At 37.5% G+C, this 24,040-nt stretch overlaps 1 protein-coding gene across 1 annotated transcript in view; it reads right to left on the reverse strand.

The window, feature by feature from the left end:
• VWA8 (von Willebrand factor A domain containing 8) overlaps positions 1-24,040 on the reverse strand; it is a 519,173-nt gene that overhangs the window by 461,163 nt on the left and 33,970 nt on the right. Inside the window, exon 3 of the mRNA XM_044669384.1 lies at positions 7,004-7,134. Within this exon, the coding sequence (XP_044525319.1) occupies positions 7,004-7,134 (131 nt within the window). The remainder of the gene's footprint in view (positions 1-7,003; positions 7,135-24,040) is intronic.

Genomic DNA, 24,040 nt, shown 5'->3' on the forward strand with positions numbered 1-24,040 from the left:
CTTGAGAAGTCAGTATCAAACTGAATTTAGGAAGGACAGTTAATACAAAGGAATGGAGATGGGAGATGGAGTGTTATGTGTTAGTTTACAGAAATTAGGCCAATATGGCTCGATTACATGCTCTATGGGTAGAGTAATGTATAAAAAGATTGGAAAGGGAAGAAGGAAGGAACTAGATAGTAAAGAGTTTTAAAAGTTCAAGTGAGGAGTTTAAATTTGATGCTGGAAGTAATAGGGATTCAATGGCATTTACTGAGTAGGGCAGTGACATGGTTAAACCGACACTAACAGGAATATCACCTTGCTAGCTGTATGAAGGGTAGACTTGAGTGGGAAGAGTTTAGAGTCTGGGTGTCCAATTAGAAAATTACTACAATAGCCAATTTAAAAGGTGAGGAAGGTCAAAACTAGTGTGGTGGCTATGTGAATGGAGAGAAAGAGAGTAAATGGAAGAAATAAATGGAAGATTTTAGAGGGAAAAAATTAAAAATTTGACTCAAATTTATAAGGAGCTAAGTCAATTGTACAAAAAATCAAGCCATTCCCAATTGATAAGTAGGCAAGGGACATGAATAGGCAATTTTCAGTTAAAGAAATCAAAACTATCAATAAGCACATGAAAAAAAGTGTTCTAAATCTCTTATAATTAAGAGGAATGCAAATCAAAACAACTCTGAGGTACCACCTCACACTGAGCATATTGGCTACTAGGACAGCAAAGGAAAGTAATAGATTTTGGAAGGGATGTGGTGAAATTGAGACACCAGTGCATTGCTAGTGGAGTTGTGAATTGATCCAACCTTTCTGGAAGGCAATTTGGAACTATGCCCAAAGATCTTTTAAAAACTGCCTGCCCTTTGATCCAACCATATCACTGCTGGGTTTATGCCCCAAATAGATAATAAGGAAAAAGACTTGTACAAAAATATTTATAGCCATGCGCTTTGTGGTGGCAAAAAGTTGGAAAATGAAGTAATGCCCTTCAATTGGGGAATGGCTGAATAAATTGTAGTATCTGTTGATGATGGGATACTATTGTGCTAAAAGGAATAATGAACTAGAGCAGTGATGGACTAACTATGGCCCTCGAGCCAGATGGAGGCCCCCTGAAATGTTCTATCCAGTGGGACATTATTCCTAATCTGACAAATACAATGAGTAGGATACAATACAATAAAACTTTGAAAGAGTTGCCTTAGAAACAGACTGATAGATGAGCATTTCCTTTCCTTTGGCCCCCTCTTTAAAAAGTTTGCCCATTACTGAACTGGAACAAACTCTAGGAACTGAAGCAGAGTGAAAGGAGCAGAACCAGGAGAACACTGTACACAGAGACAGAGAAATCAAATTTAAAGGATTCCTCCACTAGCAGTAATGTAATGATCCAGGGCAATTCCGAAGGACTTATGAGAAAGAACACTATCCACATCCAGAAAAAGAACTATGGGAGTAGAAAAAAAAAAAAAAACAGAAGAAAAACAACTGCTTGATCACAAGGTTCAATGGGGATATGATTGGGGATATAGACTCTAAAAGATCACCCTAGTATAAATATTAATAATATGAAAATAGGTCTTGATCAATGACACATGTAAAAACCCAGTGGAATTGCTCATTGGCTATGGGAGAGGAGTGAGAGGAGGGGAAGGAAAGAACATGAATCATGTAAACATGGAAAATATTGTAAATTAGTTAAATAAATGAATATAATTTTTTTAAAAATTAAAAATTTGGATATGTGTGGTGAACAAGAGGAGAGGTAAAGGATGAATAAGACTGAAGAACACTGGTATAGGATCTATAACACTATGTTAGAAGTCAACTAATTTTAAGCCTAAATCTTCCAGTGATTCACCAAGTGACCATGAGTAAATTACTTTTCTTTTAGGGTGTCTACAAAGTGAAGATAATAAAAGTTGCCACAGTCTCTTTCACAGAAATGTTTTGGCAATAAACAAAATGATCTGAAAAATTGTCCCCAACTTCTGGGTTAATATGGTTGCAGTGTAGAGATAGGACTCTTCCTCTCCTCACTCCCAACCAATAGAGAGTTCCTCAAAAGGACAAAAAAAACAAGTTCAGATGAATGAAGGGGCTCCACAGTAGAGTGTAGCACTGACGGTACATGGGATTTGGGCATTTCCATGGTATAAGGGGTAAAAAAGCTCCCACCAAAACGCAAGCTGATCAACCCTCTCCCACCACACCTACAGTCCCAGAGTCAGAGCCAGTGTGCCAGAATCAGAGCAAGTGAGGGGCAATCTCAGGGTTCTTGGGAGCTGACTAAGAACACCAGGGTCTTATCCCTGAGACCAGCTAGACTTGGGACCCCAGAAGGCTGAAGCATGTGAACCTTGGGCACAGAGATAGAGCAGAGAGGAGAGGCACAGTAGAAGTCTCAGAGACTTGAAAAGTAGCCTCAGGCAAAAACCATTCCATAGCTCTGTACACAGAGAGCCTGCCCTCCTCATTCAGACTTTTGGATATGAAGAGAAGGGAAAACCAGAATAGCAATAGCCATCAACATCCAAGAAATACAATCTTCAACTACCAAAAAGAACAAGAAAAAAGCATTGAACTTGGATAATTTTTATGGAGAAAAAAATTCAAACTACAGAGGAGACAACAGAGGGCAACAAACAAGTAAACATTTCCAAACCTTCCCAAAAAAATGGAAATTGGTCACAAGCTCTTCAAGAGTTCAAATGTGAAATGATGAGAAAGATAGAAGAAAATTGCCAAGAAAAGTGGGAAATAGTTCAAAAAGAAAATAAGTTTAAAAGACAGAATTTCACAATTAGAAAAAGAAGCCCAGAAATCAAATGAAATGATAAGCAAATTGAAGATCAAAAATCACCTGCTGGAAGCCAAGAAAAGCAAGATAGAGCAAAATGAAAAGGAAAAATCAAAAGATCATAGCAGAAAACCAATCTATAAAGACTAGAATTGGGCAAGTAGAAGTTAATAATCTCACAAGACAGTAATAATTACTAAAGCAAAGTCAAAAGAGTGAAAAAAGAAAAAGAAAAAGAAACAGGAAATATCTCACTGAGAAAATTAATGATCTTGAAAAAAGATCTGGAAGAGACAATTTGAGAATCATTGGTCTACCTGAAAACGCAGAAATAAACAGAAACCTTGACAAAATCTGTAATGCAAGGTGGCTAACAGAAACTTTTTGCTTCTGTAATTTCTAATGGTCACAAAAAGTCAGTTAAACATCTTAGAATGTTCAGAAAGTCAGTTAGAACTTAAAGCTATAAATAGAGGTGAAGTTCCAACTGATGGGGCTTTTGCCTTCTGGCTTTCGCTGTGGCTGGAGGCTTTTGCTTTGGCCTTTCAGCTTTGGCCTAATTGCTTCAGCCTTGGCCCGTGCTTATTTTGTTTTGGGGAAATTTGGACCTATCTCATTTCTCTGAACCTCTCCTTGATCTACCATCTCCATCCCTCCCCTTCCCTGATTTTCCTTTGGGTTCTGGTTGGAAGGGAGGGCTTGGTGATTGAACATAGTGGGTTTTAGTTTCTTTAGATAATTGGAATATCCTCAAATAAGTTATCCCTAGGTTTGATAAAGACTTACTTAAAAGGCAGTCAAATCTTCCTGACTGGGAGAGCCGGTCTCTCTCTCTCTGTCTAAACCTCTCTGCAACCCATCCCCCACCATCACCCCTCTCCCTAGCAGCAATTAGAAAATCCTGAACCCTCCCCCCTTCTGACTGACCCTGGTATTAATAAATCCCCTTGTTACCTATTCAAACCCTGTGGTGAGTCATTGTGTCGAAAATTAAGACAAGGGCCAAGAAGAAAGAATCATTTTCCTTTATTTCTTGAGACAACTGGGGCATCCATCTTGACAGGAAGTACCCACCTTCAAGACTTCCTCCAGCCATCAGTTCAACTGGCAGGGAGGGGCCCTCTCGACCCCTCCCTCAAGAGACTTTGAAACTAACAAGAGAAACTCTCCAGTCAAGTCTAAACGTTTCTTACTGGCCCTAGTTTCCTCCCTGTATCCTCTTTCTCAAGCCTCTGGGAATAAACCTGTTTGAGCTGCCCTCTCCTACATATCCCATTTCCTTTACCTCCAATATATCTTCCCCTACCTTCATTCCTCCTCCTATCACCTTATAATCTCCTATATTCCCCTTTATCTTTCCTTACACCCACCTACTCAGATTAATTATATATTTTTTGATAACACATATTACAAGAATTTATCCAAGAAAACTGCCCTGCTGTTCTTCAACAAGAAGGCAAAATAGACGTGGAAAGAATCCATAGATCCCTCTCTATGTTAAATCCTCAAAAGACAATTACAAGCCCCAGGAATGTAATTGCCAAATTCAAGAGATTCCAAGCTAAGGAGAAAATATTACAAGAAGCCATAAAGAGACAATATAGATATCAAGGAGCACCAATCAGGATTACACAGGATCTGGCAGCCTCCACAGTAAAAGACGGCAAGGCATGGAACATGGTATATTCAGAAAGGCAAGAGAATTGGGGCTACAACCGAGGATCACCTACATACATAAAATTAACTACATACTTCTAGGGGAAAGTAAGGGCATTCAATAAAATAGAAGATTTCCAAGTATATGTAAAGAAAAGATCAGAACTAAGTGGAAAGTTTGATATCCAAACACAAAAATCAAAAGAAAGGTGAAAAAGTAAATAAGAGAGGGGAAAGAAAAAAATTTTTTAAAAATTTTCTTCTTTAAGGGTTTCAATAAGGTCAAATTGTTTATATTCCTATATGGAAAAACGTTATTTTAAACTCTCAAAAATGGTATTCACTATTATAGTAATTAGAAAAAATATTCATAAATAGTGTTTGGGGTCCTAAGTGGTCTAAGATAATATATTAAAAAAAAAAAAGAAAAAGAAAAGGGAGGGAATAGAAGATGGAACTGAGGGAAACTTGAAGGAATATTAAAAATAGGATAGGGGGCAGCTGGGTAGCTCAGTGGATTGAGAGCCAGGCCTAGAGACAGGAGGTCCTAGGTTCAAATCCAGCCTCAGACACTTCCCAGCTATGTGACCCTGGGCAAGTCACTTGACCCCCATTGCCTACCCTTACCAATCTTCCACCTATAAGTCAATACACAGAAGTCAAGGGTTTAACATTAAAAAAAAAAAAATAGGATAATCTATTCCACACAAAGAGGTGCATTGGAAGAGGAGGGGAAGAATACTAATATAAGAAGGAGAGAAAGAGAGTACTAATAAGTAATACTTAAACTTTACACTCAGTGGAATCAATTCTGAGAGGAATAACATATAGATCCAATGGGGTATCGAATTCTATCTTACCCAACAGGGAAAGTGAAAAGGGAAAAACCAAGACGGGGAGTGGGGTGGAGAGTACGAAAAGGAAGAGAAAGGGGGGGAATGTAATAGACCCTAAAAAATAATAAGGAAACAAAAAGGGAGGGGGTGGAAAGGGAAGTAATATAAGGGTGGGGATTAGGGGGACTGATTAAAAGCAAACCACTGGTTTAAAAGGAAATAGTGAAAGAAGAAATGGCAGAACTAAGAGAGGAAATCAAAATGTTGGGGAATACACAGGTGGTAATCACAACTCTAAATGGGAACAGGATGAACTGACCTGTAAAACAGAAGCAAAGAGTAGAGTGGATTAGAAACCAAAATCCGACTATATGTTGTTTAGAAGAAACACACATGTGGCAAGTAGACATACACAGGGCAAAGTAAAAGGCTTGGCCAAAATCTATTGGGCTTTAACTGAGAAAAAGAAGGCAGGAATCACAGTCATTAATGCACCTCTGGTGAAGTTGTGAACTATCCAACCATTCTGGATGGCAATTTGGAACTATGCCCAAAGGGCAATAAAAGACTGCCTACCCTTTGATCCAACCATACTACTGCTGGGTTTGTACCCCAAAGAGATCATAGGGAAAAAGACTTGCACAAAAATATTTATAGTCACGCTCTTTATGGTGGCAAAAAAATTGGAAAATGAGGGGATGTCTGTCGATTAGGGAATGACTAAACAAACTGTGGTATCTGTTGGTGATGGAATACTATTATGCTAAAAGAAATAATGAACTGGAGGAATTCCATGTGAACTGGAATGACCTCCAGGAATTGATGCAGAGCAAAAGGAGCAGAACCAGGAGAACCATATACACAGAGACGGATACACTGTGCCATATTTGATTGTAATGGACTTCTCCACTAACAGCAATGCAATGATCCAAAAAGTTTCTGAGGGACTTATGAGAAAGAATACTATCCACTTCCAGAGAAAGAACTGTGAGAGCAGAAACAGAGAAGCAAAACAACTGCTTGACCACATGGGTCAATGGGGATATGATTGGGGATGCAGACTCTAAATGATCACCCTAGTGAAAATATCAATAATGTGCATGCACACATACATGAACACATGAAATAAATTGTTTCAAATCAAAGGAAAGCAAGAAGAAAATATTACTGGAGTAAGAAGAGAAAGTAGCCCAGAGAATGCAGCATCTGTGGGAACTGGCAAAACTGCCACAATCTGAAAATTTAAATTCCCTCACTATATTTTTTAGAAAACAGAAAACACTTAAACAAGTATCACTATAATAGCTGAAACAGTCAATAGGACTAGCCTTTTAAAATGCAGTAAGAGAGTGTCCCATAGGTATTCTAAAATTGGGTTTAGTTTTTTAACCAGAAGTTTGTTGATTCTATCTTCTACCTGTGCTCTCTGATTATATTTCTAAATTGCTGAGAGACTGATGATGATTTATCATGGTAAAATTATAAAAATTTTGAAAGGCATGTTTGCTTCCAAGGGAAAGAAAACATACACCTTTGGGCATAATTCAAAACCTTTAACAACGATTCATCTAGTGATTAAAAAAAAAGAAATCTTTTAATCAGTGAACTAACCTTGCTATTTTAATGTATTTTTTTGATCACATAAAATAATTTCATTTTGAAATGTTACTTTAATACTCTAAGTATCCTCAGGAATTCACAAAAATAAATAGCTCACCAGGTACTGCATAGCAATAGAACGTCGAAGAGGTCCAGGAGGGCCAATTAGAAAGACATCTTGCCCCAAAAGATCCTTCTGCATTATCCATCTTAGATGCTGAACCACAGTTTGTGCCAATGAATCTGAAACTGTTGAGAAGAAAAACACATCAAAATTCGACTCCCAAATACATACAGAACAAAGTTTAAGATATGTATTAGTTTCAAGAGAGAACATATTCCTGGAAGGTCTTAATAAATAATTAAATTTCACTAAAACTAATGCTGGGGCAAGATTAAACTGTTAAACTTCAGACTCATGTTAAACTTCTATGAGTATATGATGGCTAAATAAGTTGGCTTTTGTCTGTTTTGCAAAAATAGTCTCACTTATAGCCACCCTTCAAAAAGCTATATATCCATTTTTCTTTATAAGCTCCACTTTAAGGAATATATTTAAATTTTCCTTTGGTCTACTTTAGACTTTTTAAAAAATCTCAAGAGAAAAAGATGCTATCACTTTCGTTGGTAATTGGATATAGATTCACACAGCCTTAGGTTTTCTAAACATCAGATCAACTTCTTCCTGCCAAAACTTAAATTTCTTTCAAAAATATTCATTCCAAATCTGCAACTAAATCACCCTTATATATCATCTTCAGGTTAGCTAACCCTTATTTCTTTGCCTTTGCTGAAAAATTTAAATTAATCATTTTCTATATGTGTTTAACTCTGAGGATATATAAAAGCCTAAAAGCCTTTCCCTGAAACAAAAGAAAAGCAACATAGGAAAAGAGTGATATCAAAAAGTCCTACACCCTCTGCCTTCCAAAACAAAACAAAACTCCAAGAAAAGAAAAAAAAGAAGGGTCCAGCTTGCCTCCTGATTTCTGAGATGACCTGCTCTAGAATTTATCTGTCACTTTGTGCTGTCCCTAACCTCTCTAATACTAACCTCAGCAAGTTCCCCAGTGGGAAATTCTCCAAGGCTAAGGGAATATTAAATTAACCTTAATGGTCTTTCATTTTCCCTTTACTATTCAGTGCTCCCCAAGGAAGTTCACACAGCAGTAACTGGCCTCTTACTGAGATAATAAGTCTTAAAAACAATTAGCAGGTAAATTACTTTTCTAGAACTCCATTTTCTCAGTTATAGGTTATGGGTCATCCTGTTTGCTCTATTTAAGAAGGCACAGTAACAAGGCCTGTCGCTGATAAAAGTAATATAATACTTTTCTCTATGTGCTTATTATGAGTACTTCTACCCATATGTGAAATAATCTAAGGGAAAGAATGTACTTTCATGAGTGTATATACATATATGTATACATAACAATGTATCTGTGATCTCACTAGTGCAGGTGTAAAGGAAAGAGCCCCTCAGATTTTTGGATGAACTTGGAAATATCACTTAACCTCACCAGCCCTCAATTTCCTTTTCTGTACAATGACAGTCTTGGACTAGATGGCCTTAAAGTCCCTTCCAGGATGACCTTTGTAACTTCTATAAATTGTGTGAGAGATGTTGACTTATACAAGCCATGCTTTCTTATCCTGTGTAACTCCTATGCAGGTTCTCATTTAGATTCTCAACAGAGGGACAACCCAAATAAAGGAATCCTTCTTCTGAGTCTATATTATTTTTTGTGGAATCTGGTAAAGCACCTTAGATCTCACTGGTTTACTTCCTTTTCTGGATATGCATTTCCTCATCAATATCCCCAAATCCAATTCTTGTTTGGAACTGAAAATGTGTTCAAATCCAGCCCACCTTTCCACTGCCCTCTGGGTCATCTTCAATTTTTATTTTTCAGAGATTATGGCATTTCAAGATTTGCAAATGTACATTATCAGAACATTTACATTAAACAGATGGATTCTATTGCTAAGGAACAGCTCTGGATTCTTAAAATTTCCCAACTATAATCTATTCGGCTTTCTTACCTATATTTAACTACAGGTTTGACTGTCTATTTGTGAAACCCTCCTCCCAGATATATGGAATGATACATTAATTCAGTCCACTGGAGTTATAACTGCATGCTATCCCTGGAAAATAGGCAGTGTCTTTCTATGTGACTTGTATGAATTATTAGGCCATTCTTTTTTGAGTAACCAGAGATTTCATTGAGTAAGTCCAATAATATTCTAGAACTTGAGGTATTAAATATCTGAAAGACCTCCTATGTAGAGGCAACATTCTTAACATGAGATTAAGAAAATTCAGAACTTGAAGTGATAATATTTCTCCTTAGACTCTCTCTACTCTAAACTTCCCTATTACTATTGAGGGCATCCTCTCAATTCTCTAGGTTTAAAACCTAGTTGTCATCCCTAAGTCCACACTACCTCAGCTCTCACTATCTAATCTGTTGCCAATGCCAGTTGATTTCACCTTTGCAAAATCTCTCAGATATGCTCCCTTCTCTCTTCTCATACTACTGTCATCCTGATACAAGGCCTCATCGTGTCATGCCTGGACTATTGAAATAGCCTATATCTGGGTATGCCTACCTCAAATGTTTCTCCACCCTGATCCATCCTCCACTCAGCCACTAAAGTGATTTTCCTAAAGTGCAGGTCCAATCACATTACTCTCTTCTCCTTCCCCAACTCAATAAACTCCCATGGCTTCCTGTTGCCTCCAGGATCAAATACAAAATGCTCAGTTTGGCATTCAAAGCTCTTCAAATTCTAGCCCCTCCTACCTTTCCAGTCTCCTTAAATCTTCCCCCAAAAAATATACTCGTTGATCCTGTGATACTGGCCTCCCGACTATTCCACAAACAAGACACACTCTTGATCTCTTGGTTCTGGTCATTTCCTCTGGTGTCACCATTGCTTGGAGTGCTCTACCTACTGCTTTCTTCAAGTACTAACTAAAATCCCATCTTTTATTGGAAACCTTTCCCAATCCATCTTAATTCTAGGGCTTTTCCTTTTTTAATTATTTCCTACTTATCCTGTATACAGCCTGTGTGTATACCTTTGTTCACTTTTTTCTGTCCCCTATTAGACTGTGAGCTCCCTGAAGGCAGGGGCAGTCTTTTGTCTCTTTTTGTATCCCTGGTGCTTAACATAGTACTTGACACGTAGCAAATGCTTTAAAAAATGTTTATTGATCAACTCAAGTCTATGGACTTAGATTTTTTAAAATGTTCTGGTATTTTGATAACTATATTTCAATATAATTTGTTTCCTTCAAAATCCTATGTATTTTATACATTTAAATACATTATTCTTGGAAGAGGTTCATAGTATTTACGAACTACCAAAAAGGTCTATAACTCAAAAAAAGTTGTGAATCCTACTTCCACTTGCATCCTGAGAGGCATATCCTCAATGACTTTGGTTAACACCTTTGACTAGCATACATCTACTTATTTTATGCCGGTTCAATATTAATAATCAGAAAATTTTTGAATAGTTATATCTTTGATTACCTCTATCAAGGAATTTTGTAAGAGCAGAATTGAAATGCAGCATTTATTTCTATAAAGATATTCAGAATTCTGTACCTTTAGCAAAGATCTCTTCAACATGCATTTAGTCCAATCCAGGATATTGTTCATAACTTCAATTTGTTAAATACCATTAATATGTCCTCATTTTAAGTCCTAGGGGACTAAAGTATTAAAATTCTAAATGGAATAGTGTTATACTAATGATAAAAAAAAGATAATAGAAATTCTAACAAATCTACCAACTCCATCTATAATACTTTGAATCCACTCTTCCAAAGATACAACACGCCACGGAGGGCTGGGCTGGGTCTCCACTCTACAGCTGCTTCACTAGCCTTGCCACGTGATTTAAGCTGAGCCCATCCTCTATTCTGTTTCTTCACTGCCTGAGGCACTCTGCAGCTTCACTGTATCTGTTCTGCTTTCACTATCCATGATGAGTGACTGAGGCGAGGCCAGTCCCTCACTCTACTGCTTCATTTCTGATTAGCAGCATATTGGGCTAGTCCAAGTTTTGCCAGTTCCCACAGATTCTGCACTCTCTGGGCTGCTTTCTCTTCTTACTCCAGTAATGTGATCTTCTTGCTTTCCTTTGCTTTGAAGCAATTTATTTCATGTGTTGATGTATGTGTGCGTGCACATGTGTATGAGCATGTGTATATGTGTATGTAAGATTAGAGTGAGCAGAGTGTCCTTTATTCTGCCTTCTTTGCTCCCAGCATGCAACCAGGATAACTACATCTTATATGCAAACAACCATTACAGAGAATGAAGAAGTAGACAATTTTTTTTAAGAACCTGATGAAATCCTGGCAAAATAATTTCAGAGGATTGATGATAAAAGCAGGTTATCCACCTCCTGACAGAGGTGATAGACTCATATTGCAGAATATGACTTACATTTTTAGGACACAGCCATGTGGGTATCTGCTTTGCCTGACTAACCATATTTGCTAAAAGAGTTGTTGTTTTTTTAAATGGGGGAAACTGAGGGAGAGAAAGATTGCTAAAAAGAAAAAAGGTCATTGGAGCATTTTTAAAATTCAAAGGAACAGAAAAGATATAAGGTTAGAAGAATAACAAACAGGACAGCTTTGAAAGTTACATAGTACATTTATTTTATATACTTTAAGTATACTTTTTTTTACAAAAAAGAATAAGCTGTACATATTAAAGATTCACAATATGGTATACAACCTTATTTTTCTATTCTACTGGAAGTACTCATTTTGTTTGGGGGTAAAGTGCAGAATAAAAAAGAAGGGGGAAAAAAGATTCAACCATGAGAAACCAAAAGGATAAAGGCTTATAAACTACTCAGAAATATCAGATATATTTTCTTCCAAGACCATTCAGAAGGCACTATACATTGATAAGAGAGAACATTATAAGAAATGAAACTGACTCTTTTAATGGACAGGAAACAACTACATAACACTGGAAATACTATTAGGTAGCTTTCTATATATAGCCATACTATTCATGACTTAGAGAAAAAGCAAAAAATCAACATTATGTCAGAAGAAAGTAAGACAATATAGTTCCAACAAGAATGGAGAGATTAATCAGTAGAACAGATTGTTTGAGCAACATCAGCAGCTTTAGCCAAGCTTTCCCTTACACCTCTTTCCTTCAGTCCCTGTTTCCCTTTCCCTAAGTCTGTTGTTATTAAATCTTGAAACTTACTTAGGTGAATGTCATCATTATGTGAGGGAAGAAGGATTGCTCTAACTAAAGTAAAGCTACAGTCACTGGCGTTATCCGTCAGTTTGCAGCCAGGATAAGCAGTCAAAGGAGCTGTGTAATCTAACCCACAGTCTCTTATTTGATCACTTATTCCTGGAACACTGTTATTTGGAGCTGGGTGTATTAGTTTAGTCATAAATATTCCTGTGGGGTTCTTGGTGTTCACCATCACAACTTAGTGATCACCTAGGGATTCCCACACTCACTCAGCTTCAGCTCCTCATACCATCAGAGGACCTTGGGCCATCCTATTATCCATATAACACTTGTTATCAAGAAGTAAATAAGGTAATCTGAGTGGGTCAATGAGGCAATTTGGGTGTGAGGAAGGATAAAGGGGATATTAAGTGATTATAAGGTGATTGGAGGAGGAATGAAGGTAAGGGAAGGTATATAGGAGATAAAGGAAATGGGGTATGTAGGAAAGGGCAGCTCAAACAGGTTTATTCCCAGAGACTTGAGACAGAGAATACAGGGAGGAAACTAGGGCCAGTAAGAAATGTTTAGGTTTTGGCTGGAGGGTTTCTCTTGTTAGTTTCTAAAGTCTCTTGAAGGAAGAGTCGAGAGGGCCCCTCCCTGCCAGTCGAACTGATGGCTGGAGGAAGTCTTGGGTAGGTACTTCCTGCCAAGATGGATGCCCCCAGTTCTCTCAAGAAATAAAAAGAAAATGATTCCTTCCCTCTTTAGCCCTTGTCTCAATTTTTGATACAATGATTCACCAGAGGCTTTGAGTAGGTAACAAGGGGATTTATTAATCTCAGGCTAGTCAGAGAGAAAGAGCTTCAGAATTTTCAAACTGCTGCTAGGGAGAAGGGTTATGGTGGGGGATGGGTCGCAGAGAGGTGTAGACTGAGAAAGCCTGCTCTCCCAGTCGGGAGATTTGACTGCCTTTTAAGTAAAGTACTTATTAAATCACTAAAACTAGGGGTAACTTATTTGAGGATACTCTACTTGTCTATAGAAACTAAAACCCACACTGTTGAATCACCAAGCCCTCCCTTCCACCCAGGGCCCAAAGGAAATTCAGGGGAAGGGAAGGTAATGTAGATGGAGAGATCCGGGAGAGGTCTAGAGAAATGAGATAGGTTTAAATTTCCCCAAGACAAATAAGTACAGGCCAAGGCCGAAGCAATTAGGCCAAAGCCAAGCCAAAAGGCCACAGCTAACAGGCTAAGCCAAAGCAAAACTTCCAGCACAGCGAAAGCCAGAAGGCAAAAGCCCCGTCAGTTGGAACTTCACCTCTATTTATAGCTTTAAGTTCTAACTGATTTTCTGAAGATTCTAAGACTTCTAACTGACTTTTTGTGACCATTAGAAATTACAGAAGCAAAAAGTTTCTGATAGCCACCTTGCATTACACACTATATTCCATTTTTCAGCCTCAACCCAAAAGCAACACTTAAAACTGTATTTCTATTAAAAGTTGTTATAGATAGTACATTCACTAGCAGATAAATTCTGAAGTTAAAGACCATGCTCCTAACCTGCTTCACCCCAAAATATCAGTGTCTATTTTATCTCTTTTGAAAGTTCATGTTATTATATATAAAAGGTTCTCTTATAGCAAGGCACAGCTGTATCTCCTTTCTCAAGAAAGTACATTAAACTACTAAAAGAAGGTTTTCATATCATGCTGCTAAGTGCCTGTGGTATATTATACATTAATATTTGAAACTTGCTATATTTTTAGGATGGCCTTGAGAAAACATGGGTCATACTTAGAAGCAATGCCAAAAATGGAAACAAAAATGTAAGACGGTACATCAGTACCATCTGCAAAACAAACTGTCCTAAAGAACATAATAAAAATTGCAGAGTACATCAAAGAAATTCCTAAGAATACAATATATTCAGTCCTGAGATATTCTTTTTCTAGAAGCTCTCTATTAATGGTTTTAGTACTAGCAATTAAGATAATGTCCACAATCATTCAACAACCAATTATTTCTATTTCTTCATTATATTATTTACCTTTTACATACAAAATTATGATAGTTTAGTGGCAAACAAAATTTCCTAGTAACTTTGTGGCCAATTCCCTTCATTCCCTTCATAGACCCTTTCAACAGGCTTTCATGGAATTGTAATCTTAGCATGGGAAGGTACCTCAAGAGTCATCTACAGTGCTTTCTCATCTCTTCAGGAAATTGCAGAGTTTGTTTAATGACCAAAAACTTCTTCTGGTATCAAAGGCCCATTTTCAGTACTAGAATTATACTCATGTTGCTTTAAGGCTCTGAATAACTGAATATGAGTATCAATCAGAGATAACAGTTATGTATTAACAAGTTATTACATACAACAATTAGGAACTTTTATTAAATTCTTGATATTAGATGCTTATTCATGGTAGAGATGTACATATGTAAACATAAGCACATATATATGCACATATCGATTTAACTCATAAGACAATATTACATGTAAATAATAAATATACATTTACTATCATCCAAAACATCATGTGAAGGTCACCTATACTATGATTGAAATTTTAAAAGAATGAAAATTTCTCCCAAATGAGATTTTATAATATGTGGGTTTTAAAATAAATCCAACCTACAAATAAAGTAAGGTTATGGTAAAAATTATGGTCTAAATACTTTAAATAATGTGTTATCTAAAAATACTAAGGAAAGATATGGTTGTTTACACTGTTAACTCTACTACCCTCTTTGGGAGAAGAGCTAAAAACTGATTATAGTAAGTCAACAAGCATTTATTAGAATGCAACTTAAATTCAAAGAAATATTGTTTAATTCTTTGTACATGTATCCCCAGTACCTAGCACAGTGCCTGCCATATGGTATGCATTTAATATATACTTGCTAAATGATAAACAGATTAAGGGCCTACCTTGTACTAAGCTCTATATGCATTCTGGGGATTTTTTTTTAAGCTACAAAGACAAAAGTGAAATACTACTGCAATATAGAAGGAAAATTTTCATAATTAAGGTTGTATCTGAATTAAGTTCTGAAAGAAAAAGGGATTTTAAGAGTCAAAAGTGAGAAGAGAGTACATTCTAGGTATAGAAGTGTTATATTGAATCTCTGGGAGCTTGAAGTTCATTCAATGATTGACAGATAAGTCAGTTGGATAGAATGTTCCCAGAGAGGCATGCAAGAAGCAGGAGGGGCAGTTGAGAACCCTGAGAGAGATTCTGGGGTCTTTTACCTGTGCTGAGGCTAGAGATCGGTGTGGATCCTGGTCTTAGAGTGAGAGAGTGCAAACACCACTCTGCAAGCTCTTCCTGTCCTTCATATACCGTTATCAACCTGTACTTGACCATCACCTCGGTGTCTACTGCCCCTAGATATTAGGAGTTTCATCATCTAGTTATCTAGGCTTCCGAGGGCCCTGGAGGGATCCAGGAAGTGGGCAGGAGATGAAGAAGAGGGTGGAAAGGGTGGATATATCTCAACTGTTAAGGCTTAAGATCTACAGAAGAAAAGGCTGAAGATTTCCCAGCAGCTTACCTACTCTGGTTTAGCCCTGGCCAGGCTGAACCAGAGGGAAGCTAGCATTGTTTCTTCATTTGCCAGCAGTTGGGAGTTTCATTAGTAGCAAATTAAATAGGGTCTCCTATTACCCCAATCCTTTACCCTTATCCTTCTTACTATATATATACATATATATATATATGTATATATATATATATATGTATATATATAAAGTTTAAAGTACCTTCCTAAATCAGTTTCAAAGTTTGTTTTTGGAAGGGAGACAACGCAGTCAGAATATCAACATTATCCTAGCTGAAGAGCCCAAATTAATAATATCAATTAACCCCAGGTGGGTCCTGAAGGGATAAATCTCTTTGACCTGAAGGATCCTGCCTGGGCAACTGTTATAAAGGAGAAGTGCCATCTTATCCTCTCTGTACATCATTTCTACTATCTCAAATAGATATTAGTGACCTCCTTTGAATATAACAGAAGACAGACATCATAAAGGCAAGAGAGAAGGGAAGGTAAGTATTGCTTATAAGGTACATTAAGTATAGCTAGACCATAAAGGATAGGGAATAAAGCATAACAGAGTCAAAAAGGTAGGTTGGGGTTAGGGGGTGAAGCACTTTAAAAGTCAAACAGTGGAATTTATAATATGATCCTAAAGACAATCAAGAATTACTGGAGTTTATTGAGTGTTAAAAGATAAATTGGGAAACCCCTGAAAGATGGTTGTAATGGGTGGTTAGGTTTTAACAACAGGATGCCTCCTCTCTGAGGCAGATCAAAATGGATGTCTCTGACCCCTACTTGAGGGCAGTTAAATGGTGAATCAAGAAGCCCTGCAAGGACGTAACTGGTGACCAAGAATGTTTTGTGTAACTTGGTCTAGCAGGCTTGCTTCTACAAAACTCAGGGAACAAGTGCCCTTTCAGGGTCCCTGAGCTGGGTCAGCTTAGCTTGTGTGATAAGGGGTAACGTAGCAACTATGCCAGAGAGAAACACCTCAGGAAAAAGGAATGTCAGTTTGCTAGGAATTTTACTTTTACCTAGCTTCCCTCAGCATTTTCCCTCTGAGGCAATATGCAAGGGAGAGAGAGAACACCAGTTGTTTGGGACTTGACTTTGCCCAAATGAAGTAGACTCTCTCTCTCTAAGATATCCCCTAAATCGATATCCCCTTATGGCCAATTGATCTGACTGCTATAACTTCTTTATAAATTGGTTTATTGAGGCGAATGGTGACTAGATTGAATCAGGAAAGTGGGTATAGGAATCCCTAGCTACCACCCCAATGGCCCACAGTCTTTAGCCCTCAGCCACAGCCAAGGCAAAAGGTAAAGATCCTCTCTAATCTAGCTGGTTCAATATCTCAACTAATCCCTAAGCTAAGAAATCAATCAAATCACTAAGATATAAACAGATCTGGATTAGTGGTTCACTGCTGGCTCAATTCAGTCCACCCTCAGGGCAAAACCTCTCCAGTAGAATGTAGTTTGATTGAGTCCACACAAGTAGATCTCCAAGGACTGAGGAATAAGATACAGGTTTTCACTAGTTCTTTCACAGGAAATCACTTTTAGTTCAGGATTTGCTGGTGGAGTCCAGGAAAAAGGTCCAGAGCTCTCTCCCCCACAGAGTTCAAGCCCAAAGACCCTCAGGCTCCAACTGTCTCTTGCCAGATTCCATTGGCTCTCTCAGAATTCTCTCTCACCAACATTCCTCCCTCTCTTCTTGCTTTTCCTGCATCTATCTGTACACACTGCTTGACATCTTTCTGCAAATTCCTTTCCTCATGAGTAAGGAAATAAAATTACTTGTGCTTTAGGTAAATTGAAAGTACAGCAAGCTGTGAGAAAAACAAAATTGGAGTAGGAGAAACTTGAAGCTAAAAGGTAAACTGAAATTTATTGCAATAATCCAGGTGAAAGGTGATGGTTCTGAACTAGACTTGTGGCTCATGTGAGTAGAGATGAGAACACATGTGAGAAATGGAGTTGGAAATAACAAGATTTGGCAACTGATAAATAATTGGAGGAGGAGGAGTTAAGGACAATACTGAATTTGGTGACGGGATGTGTTCGTCCCTTCTAAAGATTTGAGGAAGTTCAGAAGAAAGATGGATGGGTTTAGAGAAAAAAAAACTTTTAGACATGATGAGTTTGAGATTTCTATAGGATATAGCTTAATATGTTCAAAAGTTCATGATAGCAGATGACAGGTCAAGAGAGATAACAGAGCTAGATATAAAGACCTGGGCTTCATCTGTTTAAATATGATAGTTAAACCCATAAGAGCTGATTACTTACGTGTTAGAATAGAGAGAAAAAGAAGAAGGCCCAGAAGACATCCCTGAAGGTTACCCATAGTTGACAGCAGGTAGCATGATGAAAATGATATAGTCAGGAAAACCAAGAAAGAACAATATCCCTCAGACACAAAAAGAAGATATTGGAAAATAGAAAGGTCACTACTAGTCAGAGAAAAATATTTGAGGAATAAAAAAAGAGTCAAAATATTTTAAGTTACTGACAATCAAAAAATTTATAAGTGATCACCCTAAGAATTAGAAGCCAACACACAAATTATTCATCACCATCATTGCATTGGAAGGGAGGAGTATCATCTGGATTTTTGCTATTTTTACTTTTTCTATGAGAGAAGGTATTAGGGATGCAAATGGGGGTTGCAGGGAGGTGATTTCTGTGAAAACTAAAAAATTATCAACAAAAAATTTAATTTTAAGAAAAGAGAAGGGGACTTCCGGTTAAGATGGTGGCAGAGTAAGGAGCAGCTGCTCAATCTCTCCTGACCGAAGCATACAGGACTCCTCAAGGGGAAATAAAAACGAGTCCAAAAGAACGAAGGAACCCCACAACAGGGCGCAGCATTGAAGGTACGCAGAATCGGGGCATTTCCACACTATAAAGGGGTGAAACAGCTCTCACTAAAACTGAAGAGGAAGAAGCCCCTCCCCCACCCTCAACACCGCACACCTTGCACAACGCCAACACACAAGTGTGAAAACAGGACTGGGGCAACCAGATAATCACTGGCAGCCCCGGAGCTTGTACCTGTGTGCTGCAAGACAAGGGACCCCAAGTGCTGGGGGCACTCACAGACTTTCCCCAAGTGTCCATGTGGGTGAAGGCACCGCCTTGGGCTGGGACAAAGGCCCCTAAAACACAGCCTTTCCCAAGTGCTGAAGGCATCACCTCAGGTGCGAATAAAGATCTCCAGCCCACAGACTTTCACTACCTTCTGCGGGGGTGAAGGCAGTGCCCTAAGAGCATCTGCACAGGCAAAGGCAGTGCGCTAGGCTTGAATCACTATCTCCAGCCCAGGCTTGGACCTCCAGTGAGGACCCAGTGCAGACCGAAGCGCGGCAGTGGAAGCAGCCCCAAAGACTGCTGAAGGAACCTCGGGCAGAGGGGCAGACCAGGGTCTACCAGGAGGCCTGACCCCAAGGACAAGGAGACCAGAGCCCCCGGGAGCTTGCAAGGGACAGGCAGACACTGAGTGCAAAGACAAAGCTGAAAAGGGGCGGGGCTAACAATGGCCAGCAATAAGGAAGTTCAGAAGAAAAAGACTATCAAGAGAAACTCTGGAACACTAGACAACTTCTACACAGAGAAAATCCAGACAACAGAGGAGTGAAAACAAAAATCCAAACCTCCCCAAAAAAATGAAAGCTGGTCACAAGCTATGGAAGAGTTTAAAAATGAAATGCTGAGGAAGATGGAAGAAATCTGGCAAGAAAATAACAGTTTAAAAGGCAGAATTTCGCATTTGGAAAGTGAGACAAGTCAACTGAAGACCAAAAATGACCAGATTGAAAAGGAAAAGCAAAAAATTATAGCCGAAAACCAAAACATTAAAGCCGAAAACCAATCCTTAAAGGCTAGAATCAAACATTTAGAAACCAATGATCTCTCAAGACAACAAGAACAAATAAAACAAAGTCAAAAGACTGATAAAATAGAAGGAAACATGAAATATCTCAATGAGAGAGTGACAGACCAAGAAAACTGGTCTAGAAGAGACAACTTGAGAATCATTGGTCTTCCAGAAAAGGCAGAAATTAATAGAAACTTGGACTCCATACTTAAAGAAATTATTCAGCAAAATTGCCCTGAAGTTCTACAACAAGAGGGCAATATAGACATTGAAAGGATCCATAGATCACCCTCTACACTGGACCCAGAAAAGTCAACACCCAGAAATAGCGAAATTAAAGAGCTTTCAAGTTAAAGAAAAAATCTTACAAGAAGCCAGAAAGAGACAATTCAAATATCAAGGAGCACCAATAAGGATCACACAGGATCTGGCAGCCTCAACGCTAAAAGACTGCAAGGCTTGGAATACAATATTCAGAAAGGCAAGAGAGCTGGGCCTTCAGCCACGAATCAACTACCCAGCGAAACTAACCATATACTTTCAGGGGAAAGTATGGGCATTCAACAAAATTGAAGAATTCCAAGTTTTTGCACAAAAGAGACCGGGACTAAATGGAAAGTTTGACACTCAAGCACAAATATCAAGAGAAAGATGAAAAGGTAAATAAGAAACAGAGGGAAAAGAAAGAAAACTCATAGTCTTTTAAGCTTGACTCTTTAAGGGCATAAATAAGATCTAATTATCTGTATTACTAGGTGGAGAAATGCTATGAATAATTCTCTGTAGTGAACTCTATACACTATTATAATATTCACTATTATAGCAACCAGAAGAATAATTCATAGGGAGAGGACAGGACACTAAAGGGTCTAAGAAGACATGGGGGGGTGGGAAAGAGGGGGGGAATAGTAGGGGACACCAAGAAAAATCCAAGTAAATGAGAAAAATAAGATATTCTATTACACACAAAGAGGGCATGGGAAGGGGAGGGGATAATACCATAAGAAGGAGAGGAAGAGAGCATAACCAAACCTTACTCTCAGTGTAATCAACCCGGAGAAGGAAGAGTAGCTTTATTATCCATCCGGATAAAAAACTCTATCTAACCCTACTGAGAAAGTCAGAAGGGATAAACCAAAGGGAGGAGGGGAGAGGGGCGGCCAAAAAAGGGAGGGGAGAAGAAGGGGGAGGGAATTCATTTGGTCTTTAAAAAACAAAAAGAGGGAAACAACAAGGGAGGGGGAAGAAAGGGAAGTCAATCAAGGGAGGGGATAAGGGATACCTGCTCAAAGCAAACCACTGGTTTAAAAGGAAATAGTTTAAGAAGAAGGGGTAGGAATAGGGGAGAATACAAAAATGTCAGTGAATACACAACTAACAATAGTAACTCTGAATGTGAACGGGATGAACTCGCTCATAAAACAGAAGCAAATAGCAGAGTGGATCAGAAACCAAAATCCTACCATAGGTTGTCTACAAGAAACACATGTGAGGCAGGTAGACACACACAAGTTCAAGGTTAAGGGTAAGAGCAAAATCTTTTGGGCATCAAATGAGAAAAAGAAGGCAGGAGTGGCTATCATGATCTCTGACAAAGCCAAAGTAAAAATAGATACGATTAAAAAAGACAGGGCAGGTCATTACATCCTGATTAAAGGCAGTATAAACAATGAGGAAATAACACTGCTCAATATATATGCACCAAGTGGTATAGCATCCAAATTCATAAAGGAGAAACTGGCAGAGCTCAAGAAGGAAATAGATAGTAAAACCATAATAGTGGGAGATCTAAATATTCCTCTGTCAGATCTAGATAAATCAAACCAAAAAATAAATAAGAAAGAGGTAAGAGAGATGAATGAAGTCCTAGAAAAATTAGATTTAATTGATATGTGGAGAAAAATAAATAGGGACAAAAAGGAATACACCTTCTTTTCAGCTGCACATGATACATTTACAAAGATTGACCATGTAATAGGGCATAGAATCATGGCAAACAAATGCAAAAGAGCAGATATAATAAATGTAACCTTCTCGGATCATAATGAGATAAAAATAATAATCAGTAAGGGCACCTGGACAGGCAAATCAAAAACCAATTGGAAATTAAACAATATGATTCTCCAAAACCAAATTGTCAAAGAAGAAATCATAGAAACAATCAACAATTTCATTGAAGAAAATGACAATGATGAGACATCCTACCAAACTCTGTGGGATGCAGCCAAAGCAGTACTCAGGGGGAAATTTATATCCTTGAGTGCATATATTAACAAATTAAGGAGGGCAGAGATTAATGAATTGGGCATGCAACTCAAAAAATTAGAAAGCGAGCAAATAAAAAACCCCCAGATGAAAAGTAAATTAGAAATACTAAAAATTAAGGGAGAAATTAATAAAATCGAAAGTAAAACAACTATTGAATTAATAAATAAGACTAGAAGCTGGTATTTTGAAAAAACAGATAAAATAGACAAAGTACTAGTCAATCTAATAAGAAAAAGGAAAGAAGAAAACCAAATTGACAGTATAAGAGATGAAAAGGGAGACCTCACCTAAAATGGAGGGGAAATTAAGGCAATCATTAAGAACTATTTCGCCCAATTATATGGCAACAAATATAACAATTTAGGAGATATGGATGAATATTTACAAAAATATAAATTGCCTAGATTAACACCAGAAGAAATAGAATACCTAAATAATCCCATATCAGAAATAGAAATTGAACAAGCTATTAAAGAACTCCCTAAGAAAAAATCACCAGGACCTGATGGATTGACAAGTGAATTCTATCAGACATTCAAAGAGCAACTAATCCCAATACTATACAAATTATTTGATATGATAAGCAAAGAAGGAGTCCTACCAAATTCATTTTATGACACAAATATGGTACTGATTCCAAAGCCAGGTAGACCAAAAACAGAGAAAGAAAACTATAGACCAATCTCCCTAATGAACATAGATGCAAAAATCTTAAATAGAATACTAGCAAAGAGACTCCAGCAAGTAATTAAGAAAATCATTCACCACGATCAGGTGGGATTTATACCAGGAATGCAAGGTTGGTTCAACATTAGGAAAACCATCCACATAATTGACCATATCAACAGTCTAACAAACAAAAACCACATGATTATCTCAATAGATGCTGAAAAAGCCTTTGACAAAATACAGCATCCATTCCTATTGAAAACATTGAAAAGTATAGGAATAGAAGGATCCTTCCTAAAAATAATAAACAATAAATACCTAAAACCATCAACAAGCATTATATGCAATGGGGATAAATTAGAAGCCTTCCCAATAAGGTCAGGAGTGAAACAAGGATGCCCATTATCACCTCTATTATTCAACATAGTACTAGAAACACTAGCAATAGCAATTAGAGAAGAAAAAGAAATTGAAGGTATCAAAATAGGCAATGAGGAGACTAAGCTATCACTCTTTGCAGATGATATGATGGTATACTTAAAAAATCCTAGAGAATCAACTAAGAGGCTGGTAGAAATAATCAACAACTTTAGCAAAGTGGCAGGATACAAAATAAATGCACATAAATCATCAGCATTTCTATACATATCCAACACATTAGAACAGCAAGAGGTAGAAAGAGAAACACCATTTAAAATCACCCTAGACAATATAAAATACTTGGGAATCAATCTAACAAAACAAACACAGCTATTATACGAAAACAACTACAAAACACTTTCCAAACAAATAAAACTGGACCTCAACAATTGGAAAGCCACTAACTGTCCATAGGTAGGACAAGCTAACATAATAAAAATGAACATCCTACCCAAATTAATTTACTTATTTAGCGCCATACCTATCAAATTACCAAAAAAAGTCTTTACTGAATTAGGAAAAACTATAACAAATTTCATTTGGAATAACAAAAGATCAAGAATATCAAAGGAAATAATGAAAAAAAATGTGAAGGAAGGGGGCCTAGCAGTATCAGATATTAAACTATACTATAAAGCAGCAGTCATTAAATCAATATGGTACTGGCTAAGAGATAGAAGGGAGGATCAGTGGAATAGACTCGGGGTTAATGATGTCAGCAAGACAGTGTATGATAAACCCAAAGAGCCCAACTTTTGAGACATGAATCCACTATTTGACAAAAACTGCTGGGAAATTTGGAAAACAATATGGGAGAGATTAGGTTTAGATCAACATCTCACACCCTACACCAAGATAAATTCAGAATGGGTGAATGACTTGAATATAAAGAGGGAAACTATAAATAAGTTAAGTGAACACAGAATAGTATACTTGTCAGATCTCTGGGAAAGGAAAGACTTTAAAACCAAGCAAGAGTTAGAGAAAATTACAAAATGTAAATTAAATGGTTTTGATTATATTAAACTAAAAAGTTTTTGTACAAACAAAAACAATGTAGTCAAAATCAGAAAGGAAACAACAAATTTTGGAAAAAATCTTTATAACGAAAAACTCTGACAGGGGTCTAATCACTCAATA

The sequence above is a fragment of the Gracilinanus agilis genome, chromosome 3 (genome assembly GCF_016433145.1).
Source record: "Gracilinanus agilis isolate LMUSP501 chromosome 3, AgileGrace, whole genome shotgun sequence".
Lineage (NCBI taxonomy): Eukaryota > Metazoa > Chordata > Mammalia > Didelphimorphia > Didelphidae > Gracilinanus > Gracilinanus agilis.